Below are 12,357 nucleotides of genomic sequence, written 5' to 3'. Positions count from 1 at the left end.
CGTGTGCGCGCGCGCGCGCGCCCTTGACCCCAGTGGGGATTTGCACTGCAGCTAACTAAGGCTGGCGCTACAGTCTTTACAGCACCTTTTCAAGTCTTCATTCAGCAAACATTTTTAGTTAACCCAATCACTGTTAGGTGTCCTCCAATCCGAAGAATAAAGTCGCTTCCTGCATTAGTACGCAGGCGCTGAGCGCCGGTGAGGCGGAGCTAGTCTGGATGAGCGGAACTCCACCTAGCCCTGTGCGCGGGTGGTGCCAGAGCCGCACATGCGCCCTGGAGCCTCTCCCGTAGTGGGTGCGTCTGTGCTGAGCGCGAAACCGCGGAGATGAAGTAAGACTTCAGCTTCTTTCTGAGAAGGGGGGAGAAGGGAGATAGGTTGGGGGCGGGCCGCGGGGGTGACCTACCGGGCTGGGGTGGTCTGCCCGGCCTAGGTGCGGGAGCGGCTCGAATTCTAGAAAACTAGTCCCCGGTCAGGCCGCACTTACTTATCTACTCTTCCATCCCCCTGTGCAGCCCTTTAACGAAAGTGAAGCTGATCAATGAGCTGAATGAGCGTGAGGTCCAGCTTGGGGTGGCGGATACAGTGTCCTGGCATTCCGAGTACAAAGACAGCGCCTGGATCTTCCTGGGTGAGGTTCCCATCTTTCTCCAGCAGTGCTCCTCAGTCTCTACTGCCCTGCTTTCCTAACATGTCAGCTTTTCCTCCCTTCATACATCCCGACATTCATCACCCAATTTTATTTCTTTCTGTTGTCTGCCCATAAATCTGTTTTCCATATTTCTTTTCTCCCCTGTCTAGTTTGCTCTCCCTGCAACTCAGTGCTGTTACCTTCTGCCATTCATTGTACTAAGAGTCTTGCCACTTTCTCAGACCGTTGTCACTATTTGTATATATTTTTTTCAATTACAGTTGCCATACAATATTGTATCCGTTTTAGGTGTACACATAGTGATTAGACATTTAGACACTGTACTTACTTATGAAAATATTATTGGCTACATTCTCTCTTTTTAAAAAAATATATTTTTATTGATTTCAGAGAGGAAGGGAGAGGGAGAGAGAGATAGAAACATCAAAGATGAGAATCACTGATTTGCTGCTTCCTGCACACCATCTACTGGGGATCGAGCCTGAAACCTGGGCATCCAGCCTGAAACCCAGGCATGTGCCCTTGTCCAGAATTGAACCCAGGATCCACAGGCCAATGCTCTGTCCACTGAGCCAAACCAGCTAGGACTTGGCTATATTTTCTATGCTGTATTTCACACCCCCATTACAATTTTGTAACTACCAGTTTGTACTTCTTAATCTCTTTACTTTTTCACCCATCCCCCACTAACCTCCCTTTCCTCTGGCAACCATCAATCTGTTCTCTGTATCTATGAATCTGTTTCTGTTTTGTTTTTCCATTTTTGTTTTTTAGATTCCACATATAAGTGAAATCTTATGGTGTTTGTGTTTCTCTGTCTCAGATCATTATTACCACCCCTTTCCCCATTATACAGCTGAGGAAACTGAGGCACTGAGAAGTTAATGGTCTTTTTAAGGTCACATAGCTAGTAAGTGGAACAGCCAGAACTATGGGATTCTAGAACTCCTGGTCTTAGCCACTATCCCATATTACTGCTAATTCCTTCCTGCCCTAATCCCCTTCCTTCAGAATTCATTTTCCTCACCTGATTAGTTCTGGCCTTCTGTTCATGTTCATATTACCATCTCTCTATTCACTTTGTGTCATATCCAGTAATTTGACAGTTTGTTCAAAGAGGTGATTGCACCAGTCATGGTGCTAAACACTTTATATTCATTGTTTTATTTAATTCTTATAACAGTTCTGTGAGGTAAGTACTAATATCCCACTTTATAGATGAGGAAGGAAACTTGCAGGGGAATTTATTTTCTATGAAATGCTTAACAATTGACTAATCCAGAGTCTATGTGAGGTGGAGTTAATATTTGCATATTTAAACTGATTTTGGATCTTAGTGGTGAGTTTGTAAGGAGTAGATGAGTTTAAGGTACGTTTGTGGAAGCAGAGTTTTGTTCTGGAAACAACCTTTTTCCATAAGAGTTTATGTGTTAGGAGGATTAGTTTGGTTAGTGGCAACTTTGACCTTTCTACTCAGTCACTCCTTTTTCTGTACTATTGTTGCAGTCTATATTCACTTCTGTCATTGCATCAGACTGAGTTCTCTGATGGCAGACCTTGTGGCTTACTCTTTTTTGCACCCTCATTGCCTGGCCTAGTGCATGGTATTAATAGACACTTGGTAAATGTTAGTTGAACTGAAATGTGGTTTTCTCTTCTAGGAGGACTTCCCTATGAACTGACTGAAGGAGATATCATCTGTGTATTCTCACAGTAAGTCCCCTTTCATGTCCTGCCTTTTTGGTTGTCAGACTAGTTTGCTTCCATAAGGTATTTTTGTGGCATCACAAAAGCCATTTGTTTTCATTCTAGGTTGACTGGCCGGCCTGCATGGTGAGGGCTGGAGCTCCTACTCTAGTCTAGGTCAATCACAGGACATGGTTCTAGTACTCTCCCAGTGTGGAAAATTCCAAGAAGTTGGATGTTTTAGGAGGCTGTCTTGGGAATTCTGGTCTATTTTTACTGCTTTTTCACTGAGGATCATTCAGTGTGGGCCTACAGTGGAACAGACTGCAACTCCCAGGAAGATACTATGTTGGCCCATCTCCTTGGGCTCTTATAAACTAGGGGTAATTCATGTTCACATGGCCCTTCTGGGTTCACACCTGTGTGACCTTATAGAATTAGGGCAAAGCACAGCAGAATTGGTGGAAAAAAGCAAAAGGTTTAGGCAGTAGTTTGCTTTCTTTGTTTCTAGATGAGTGTAAGGTTGGTGAGCAGAGTCTTATCTCTTTACCCAGAGGCTGAGAATCAAAGGCTGATGAGGAACACAAATGAATAGGAGAACCTTACATTCTTTGTTCTATGAGATGATCGCAGCAGCACTGGGTGGGAGAGGGTCTTGGCAGCTCACACTGGTAGTGGCAGCAGTGATTTAGGAGAGGGGCTGTGTACAACCCCAGAGCTACACAGAGTGATTAGACAGTCCTTAGAGCCAGGGGGCCTTGGCAGCTCATAGGAACAGAGGTCCATGGCCCCTGGGTTGTGTAGCCATCAGGGGCAGAGGACTATTGCAAAGAAGTTGGATAGCATGTATAGGTAGAGGACCATGGCAAACAGGATATAGCAAGCAAACATAGCCAGCACACCCTGGCAGAGGCATTGCCATGGGAGGGGATGGTTGGGTTCACCCCATAGGCAGGAGGCCCTGGCTGAGTGGTTGGGCAGCATTCAGGGCAGAAGGTCATGGGAAAGACATTGGGCAATACATGTGAAAGGGCCATGGTGGAGGGCCTGGGCAGTCTATACAGGCAGAGGGCCATGGCAGGGATAGAGGTTGCTTCCTCCAACTTCTGAGCATCAGGAAGTTCACAGAAGGTGCAGCCTATAATGTCTACCCCTTCATGGTACCTCTATCTGCTCCAGCCTTTCATCTAGGAGCTGTTTTTTGTCTTATTTGCATTGAGTGCTGATCAGCTAGTGTGTGGATTTATTCTAATTCTCTGCTATGGCTACACACATTGCTCTCTCCATGAAGATTGCCTTTGTCATTGATAACAGTGGCTTTCAAAAATAGTTCGTTTTCTGATTATCAAGGTGATGTATAGTCATTATAGAACATTTGGTGAAAAAAGGTATAAAGAAGATAATAGAATGTATTTTAAGGAAAAACTGTTAATTTGGTGTACTTTATCATTTTTTAAAATTGCTGGGCATAATTTCCAATATTTGCTGCTATAAATTATACTGCTATGTTCATTGTGGTATCTATATCTTTGTATGTATTCCTGATGGTTTCCTTGGTGAAATTATTGGATCCATATGTTAGCATTTTTAAGATGTTTTATAAACGTTGGATATTGCTCTCCGAAAAGGTTATAGCAATTTCCACTCTCACTAGAATACCCATTTTCTGACTCCTAATCAGCAATCATTATCTTAAAAATATTTGCCATATGGCTTCTCATTATTATTTTACTTTGCCTTTATTTCATCATCAGTGAGGAATACATTTTTTCATAGATTTACAAACCATTATTGTTGTTTTTTTTTGTCAATTGTATATTCAGATCCATTGCCTATTTTTTTTTCTATTGGTTTGTTCCTCATTCCTTACAGATTTTATAAGAGCCCTTCATGTATTAATGATATTAACTCTATTATAACACTTTGTCATGTATTGTATTACTATGGACTTATTTTTTTTTAAGTTTGATGTATTATACTACATTGCCATCATTATTATTTCTTTTTTTAATATATTTTATTGATTTTTTACAGAGAAGAAGGGAAAGGGATATAGAGTTAGAAACATCAATCAGCTGCCTCCTGCACACCCCCCACTGGGGTGTACCCGCAACCAAGGAACATGCCCTTGACCAGAGTTGAACCTGGGACCTTTCAGTCCACAGGCCAATGCTCTATCCACTGAGCCAAACTGGTCAGTGCATCTTGATATTCAAATTGTTCCAATGTGGTCTGTTAGGAGTCCCTTCAAGACAGTTTCTATATTCCTTTTTTCTTTTGAAAGAATTTCAGGCTTAAAACTTAATAGTTATAAAATAGTATGAAGAATACTTTTATCCCTTTTATCAGAGCTCCCAGATGTTAGCATTTTACCATATTTGCTTTATTGTTATTTCTTTCCACGTATACATATTATTTTTTTCTGAACTATTTGAGAGTCAGTTGCAGACATGATGCCCATTTATTCCTAGAATGTGTATTTCCCAGAACACAAAGACATTCTCTTGTGTATTTCCCAGAACACAAAGACATTCTCTTGTTTAATCTCAGTATAGTGATCAAATTCAGGAAATCAACACCAACACAATATTATTATCTAAAGACTTTATTCAGCTTCACCAGTTATCCTGATAATGTTCTTTATAGCAAAAGGGAAAAAATAGCTTTCTGGTCCTTATCTGTGATATAAATTGCAAATAATATTTTCTCCTAGTTTGTCATTTGTCTTTTGACTTTACTTATTGTGATTTTTATGCTATGCAGAATTATTATTTTTATGCATTCATTTGTAAATTATTTTATGCATTCATTTGTAATAATGCTTAAATTATGGTAAAATTGTCTTTTTAGGAATTTTAATACATTTATAGATTTGTGTAATCACCCCCACAATTAGGATGAAGAACAGTTCCAAAATCTCCCTCATGCTGTCACTTTATAGTCTCCCCCTCTAGTATTCTATGTGGCCAAATTTATCAGTCTTTTTTTTATTGCTTCTGGATTATGAGTCAAAATTAGAAAGTATTTCTCCCTACCCAGCCATCTGTGTTCTCATCTAGTATTTGTGTGGTTTCAATTTTATGCATTGAAATCTCTGATCCATCTATAGTTATATAGTGTGAGATAAGGATCCAATTTCATGTTTTTTTCAAGTGGCTATCTAATTGTCCCAACAACATTTATAAAAATGCCCATATGTTCCCCAGCAAAGTGGGATGTCACCTTTAAATATAATTTTTCCATATATACATGAGTTTCATTCTTGGTTTTCTATTCTGTTCTATTGGTCTGTCTGTCTCTTCATGTGGCAGTAAAGCACTAATTAATCATAAAAGCTTTTTAGTGTATTCAATATCTGGGAGAGTTACTCCTAACTATTGTTCTTTTTTAAGGTTTTCCCAGCTATTATGTTCATTTTTCCACAAGGACTTTGGAATAACTTACCTAGCTCCAAAGGGAAAAACAAAACAAAGCACAACTTGAATTTTAAATTGGGATTACATTAGATTTCAATATTAACTTTGGGGAAGATTTTGATATCTTTATGATGTTGACTCATCCTATCCAAGAACAAGTGATGTCTTTATATTTGTTTAAATCTATATTTGTATATTTCAGGAGTTTTAAAAAGTTTTCTTTAAAAAGACTTTATACATTGTTTATATATCTTCTAACTGAATGTTGTTTGTATGTGAAAGGATAATTTATTTTTGTTAACTTAATATCCTGTCACCTTACTAAATTGTTATAGTTTGTTATCATTGTTTATCATTGATTCTCTTGGGTTTTCTGTATATATTACTTTATAAAATCTTAAAACAGAGACAGTTTTACTTCTTTTTTTCATTTCTTATATCTGTTTTCTGCTAATTTAATTGGCCAATACCTACAATGTTAAATAGTGTTAAATAATTCCTGATCTTAGTTTAATCATCTCTTCTAATTTATTTTTAAAATTCTAGTTTAATTTTTTAAAAGAGGTTTTTATTGATTTTACAGAGAGAAGAAGGGAGAGGGGAGAGGGAAATGTGAAAGGGAAACATCAATCAGCTGCCTCCTGCACTCCCCCTACTGGGGTTTGAGCCCACAACCCCGGCATGTGCCCTGACAGGGAATCAAACCAATGACCTTTTGGTGCATGGAACAATGCTCAGTCAACTGAGTCATACTGGCCAGGGCTCTGGTAATTTCTATTAAGTAAGATGCTAGATTCTGAGCCCAGATGTATGTACTTGATCATGTTATATAATGTATCCATCAATTCCCATTTTAATTTTATGACTTTATTTTTTATTTTGTGATGCTTTAACTTATCTGGAATTTACCTTTGGATAAGGAGTAAGGTAGAGTTTTATTAATTCTCATCTGCTTTCCTTAGATTTGCTTTGTTGGTTTTAGCTACATCCCATACGTTTTAGTATATATTATTCTCATTTTTGTAATTTTCTAAATAGTCTGTCATTGACTTTTTCTTTACTTTCTTTCATTTCCTCTTTCATTAATTAGCTAGACAGTGGCCGGCAAACTCATTAGTCAACAGAGCCAAATATCAACAGTACTTCTTCAAAATAGACTCGCCCAGGCCGAAAACCAACTTCTGCCAATGGGCCACGAAGTTTCAATAGCACTGTAGGTGCGCCTGCACGTGGTATTTTGTGGAAGAGCCACGCTCAAGGGGCCAAAAAGCCACATGTGGCTCATGAGCCGCAGTTTGTTGACCACGGAGCTAGGAGAGTAGGCTGCAAGTTCTAAGTTTACTTTGAGACCTATGCTATAGTCAATTTTTTTAGAATATAATTTTTTATTGATTTCAGACAGGAAGGGAAAGGAATATAGAAACATCAATGATGAGAGAGAATCATTGATCGGCTGCCTCCTGCACACCCCCACACTGGGGATCAAGCCCACAACCTGGGCATGTGCTCTTGACTGGAATCAAAACCGGGACCCTTCAGTTCGCAGGCCAACACTGTATCCACTGAGCCAAACCAGCTAGGGCTGCTATAGTGAATTTTAATACATGTTTCAAGGATTCTTGAGAAGAAATTGTCATCTTTTTATAAGATTTAAATATATCTCTATATCTACTAGTCTAACATTAATATTTGTTAACAATTTAACTTATATTATTAATTACATGTTTACTTGTATTTATGTTACATAACTATATATCAATTACATTAACTCTCCTGACCTTTTTTTGTCAACTTTGTGTTATAAATTTAAAGTGGTATGTTAAAATCTTTCATAACGTTCATTATGTTTCTCTTTGTATTTCAAAATTTCATAATTAAAATTTTTTGATTTGTCAATTTTCACATAAAATTTCATGACTTGTACTTTTATTATGTATTAAAACCTTTTTGGGGGCCTTGAATTCATATTCAATCTTAATATTACCACCCACTTTTTAACTGGGTGTTCTTGTTATATCCTTGTCTAACTTTTAACCTTTCCATGTTATCTTGTTCTAGATATGTGTCCTGTACAGATTATATTATTTGAATTTTATTTTGTCATCCAGTATGAAAATTTTTGCAATTTAAATTAATATGTTTTACTCTTTTATAAAATAAATAGATATGGGGAGATCGTTAACATTAATCTGGTGCGGGACAAGAAGACTGGAAAATCCAAAGGATTCTGTTTCCTCTGCTATGAAGACCAGAGGAGCACAATTCTGGCTGTTGACAATTTTAATGGGATAAAAGTGAGTTTGCTTACTAAGCAGGATTTGGCTGGACTTTTACCATCTAGGGCAGCGGTTCTCAACCTGTGGGTCGCGACCCCTTTGGCGGTCCAACAACCCTTTCACAGGGGTCGCCTAAGACCATCCTGCATATCAGATATTTACGTTATGATTCATAACAGTAGCAACATTACAGTTATGAAGTAGCAACGAAAATAATTTTATGGTTGGGTCACAACATAAGGAACTGTATTTAAAGGGCCAGAAGGTTGAGAACCACTGATCTAGGGGTTTGATTTCATTACACATCTGATCTCCACAGGCTCAAGGACAGTCTTGTCAGCTGAGTATTTTGTGAGGGTTGCAGAGGTATGGGGACATACTGACCAACAAATGATCCCAGGAAATAATTCCATTGGCTCATGATCCTTCCATCCTATTCCTTTTTCCCATCTCATAGCAACTTATCTCTCTAGGGGCATAGATACCATGCCTCCCCCCCACCCCACCCCAAGCCTCTATTTCTCACCTTTTTCTCCTCACACTGCACTCTTACCTCAGGTGTATTGGAAAACAAAGAGACTAACAAACACTGCCCTTCCATGCTGTCCTGTGTTAGGGGATTTGGTGCTCTATCGTGGCTGCATGACCTAGGACATAGCTGTCATATGCCTCTACTGACTTAGCAATCAATACTGGGGCCTGGATATTCTCTAGGTAAAAATTGAATGACAACTTCTACAAAAGTAACTCATTCTGAAGTTTTTTGTCCTTCTTTCCTCTAATACCAACTCCTACAAGTGAGACATTGGGCTGAGGTCAGGCATACCTATGCACCACATGGTTCCCTATGCTCATTTAGGAAAAGCATTGCAGTTGAATGAGCATTGTCACAGGCTGGCAGTTGACACTTGACTTGGAGAGTTTGTCACTGATTGCGCTGGAATTGAACAGTTGGAAACTATAGGGCAGGGTGGAACAAGGTTCCACGCTTGATTTTTAAGAGAGCCAGCAGTCAAAGGGAGTCACTATAAAAGGAATGTTTTCAAAGATGTTTTGAAATGGGGAACAGGATAGATGACAGAAGCTGCTTAGGCCAAAAATAAGAATAAAAACCTGCTTTTGTATTAGAATTATAAAAGCCAGACATTTTTCAAATTTCAGATGGCCCTGCCTACAGAATAAGTCTGTATCTGTCTGAATGTTTTTGTTTTAAGTGAGGGGTTAATGTTTTTGTTGCTCACCGTGAGAGTGACTTCAGTGAAAGTATTAGTGTGAGCCAGTTGTTCTGGTAGGGTCGGGGTGGGACAAAGTGTGAGGGCTTAAGAAAAAAGATAGTGGTCTTTTCAGGACTGGATGAAATAACCAAGTGGTTGAATAGAGCTAGAAAAAAACAACAAAATAAAACAACACAATGTTCTTTCTAGATTCCTCCCCCTCCCAACTGTTGGCCTGCCTGAGCCTCATTCTAATTGCTTGTCAAGGAAGCAGCTGTAGCATTGGGCTTGATTTCAGGAATTTCTTCTAGCTGCCATGGTATATTTCACTATAAATTATTGTTACAGATTGAAGGTTATTCACTGTGCATATAAATTATGCACTTTTCTCTGCTGCTTGTGGGCAGAACTTCCCAGCCTTTTTCACTTCACAGCACATGTAAAACATTAAGATATTTGTATGGCACCCTGGGGTAAGCTGAGGAGGCTACCTAGTGCAACTGCCCCATGGGGTCCAGCTGCCCCAGGCCCCACTGGCTGTCCTGAGAGCTGAGCGAATTACTATCTAGGTATATGTGCATGACACACCAGTTGGGCAGGTCTGTTTTAGAGATTTTCCAGAAATAGAATTAGCAGGAAGGTAGTGGGTATAGTTCAAACCATGGTTCTCTGCAGCTGGGTTCAAATAGTTTGGTAGGAGCGATGTCTTTGCTGAAACATTGCCTGTCTATCTTAGATTAAAGGAAGAACTATCCGAGTGGATCATGTGTCTAACTATCGGACTCCTAAGGAGTCAGAAGAAATGGATATTGTGACCAAAGAGCTCCAGGAGAAGGGCTGTGGGGCTCACACCCCCTCATCAAATTCATCTGAGGGCTCTGAAGAGGACAAACCCACCAAAAAACACAAAAAAGGTAAAGCGTTATGACCTAAGAGAAGATTCTGGGTAGTGTTAGTATTTGATCTGCCTGGAATTGGGCATTCACTGAGACTTGATAATGAATTCTTATGTGTGGAGGGAAGGGGAGATGTGGGGAACCTTACTTTAATTGGGAAAGGAGAGGTGGTATCATCAGAAAGCTAGTGTTATGGGTTGCACTGTGTACCTTGAACATGTATATGTTGAAGTCCTAACTGCTAGTATCTCAGAAAATGACTGTATTTGGATCTTTAAGAGGTTATTAAGGGTGGGAATTGCCTTATACAGTGACTTGACATATCAAGGGTGACAGATCCAACTTGGCTTCCCAGAGGCACTTTTCTGGAAGGATAGATTGACTGCTTGATGCTACTGCCAAGGATGCTTTCCTTTTGCATATCCCCCATTTCCTCCATTTCCCTTTTCTTTTCTTTTTTAAATATATTTTTATTGACTTCAGAGAGGAAGGGAGAGGAAGATAGAAACATAAATGATGTGAGAGAATCATTGATCGGCTGCCTCCTGCACACCCCCTACTGGGGATCGAGCCTGCAACCCGGGCATGTGCCCTGATCTGGAATCGAACTGTGACCTCCTGGTTCATAGGTCAATGCTCAGCCACTGAGCCACATTGGCCAGGCGATTTCCCTTTTCTTACTGATTGTACCCCCTTTTTCCCTCCAGACAAAAAGGAAAAAAAGAAAAGAAAGAAAGACAAAGAGAAGACTGATCAGGAGGAACTGGCAGAGCAGCCAGCCTCCTCTTCAACTCCTAGAAGCAAGATGATAAAGGAAAAGGACGACCCTGGCTCTAAAAATCACAGCAGCAAGAACTCAGAGAGGGGTCAGAAGCCAGAGTCTAGGGAGGTGTGGAAGCACCGCCCCAGCTCCCCTGAGGTCAAGACAACCTGCCGCGGGGGAGTAGAGGACCATGAGCAGGAGCTGAAGAGGGAGAAGCCCAAGCACGAGCACAAGTCCTCAAGCAGGAGGGAAGAAAGGGAAGAAAAAAACAGGGATAGGGACAGAGGTCGAAGCTCAGACATACATTCTGGCTGGCACGAGGGGCATTCTGAGGGACATAGCCGTAGAAGTAGAAGTAGAAGTAGGAGCCGAGATAAATCCCATAGACCTAAGAAGGCCCGGCACTCTCGAGACCTGGACCCCTCAAATCCCAATGACCGCAGGCATCACTGAAGCTGAAGCCTGGGCAGCTACTCAGTGGAATTAGAAATGAACTACATTTTTAAAATTCAGTCAAATTCAATTATGCTTTATTGTTTCTGTATGTAAAATCTCTGAGGTTGCATTCTTTAATACCTTGAATATTAAAGTTATTGAGAGTGCAGTAATTTCAACAGCCAAATGTCCTGGAGTTTGGTTGATTTAAAACTTTTAAAAATATATATTTTTATTGATTTCAGAGAGGAAGGGAGGGGGATAGACAGATAGAAACATCAATAATTCGAGAGAATCATTGATCGGCTGCCTCCTGCATGCCCCACACTAGGGATCAAGCCTGCAACCTGGGGATGTGCCCTGACCAGGAATTGAACTGTGACCTCTTGGTTCAGAGGTCGACACTCAACTACTGAGCCACACCGGCCGGGATGTGCTAGAGTTTTGAGCAAAATTCATTGTCCCTGGGAATATACTTGGTGTTTATCAGAGTATGTATCCTAAAATTGGGTTTATAAATATGGCCCTTGACTTTATGACTCCAATTAATGAAATGTCCAGGAAAGAGGAAATACCAGGTAATTCTAGAATTCTAGTCTTTGTGATAGATATTTATTTATTTTATTATTTTTTTTAAAATATATTTTATTGATTTTTTACAGAGAGGAAGGGAGAGGGATAGAGAGTTAGAAACATCAATGAGAGAGAAACATCGATCAGCTGCCTCTTGCACATCTCCTACTGGGGATGTGCCCGCAACCCAGGTACATGCCCTTGACTGGAATCGAACCTGGGACCTTTCAGTCCGCAGGCCAACGCTCTATCCACTGAGCCAAACCGGTTTCAGCGTGATAGATATTTAGATCTCTTGCAGTGACCTTTCCAGTTGGCAAGTAGACCCATAGAGTAGAGAAGGGTGGCTTCAGTAGGTTTAGACCAGCCGTGGGCAAACTACGGCCCGCGGGCCAGATCTGGCCCATTTGAAATGAGTAAAACTAAAAAAAAAAAAAGACCGTACC

The 12,357-nt window shown here is 40.2% G+C and overlaps 1 protein-coding gene across 1 annotated transcript; it reads left to right on the top strand.

Annotated features, from left to right (window-relative positions):
- The first annotated feature begins 213 nt into the window (after positions 1-213).
- Positions 214-11,947, top strand: RBMX2 (RNA binding motif protein X-linked 2). Its single transcript, XM_059680592.1, has 6 exons — positions 214-332; positions 516-631; positions 2,314-2,365; positions 7,919-8,048; positions 9,981-10,158; positions 10,848-11,947. The coding sequence occupies exons 1-6, from the start codon at positions 328-330 to the stop codon at positions 11,354-11,356; spliced, it is 990 nt and encodes a 329-aa protein (XP_059536575.1). The 5' UTR covers positions 214-327; the 3' UTR covers positions 11,357-11,947.
- Positions 11,948-12,357: the final 410 nt, after the last annotated feature.

This window comes from Myotis daubentonii, chromosome X (assembly GCF_963259705.1).
Source record: "Myotis daubentonii chromosome X, mMyoDau2.1, whole genome shotgun sequence".
NCBI classification, from domain to species: Eukaryota; Metazoa; Chordata; class Mammalia; order Chiroptera; family Vespertilionidae; genus Myotis; species Myotis daubentonii.
Note: the sequence above shows the minus strand (reverse complement) of the source record. Positions and strands in the feature narration are given on the sequence as shown.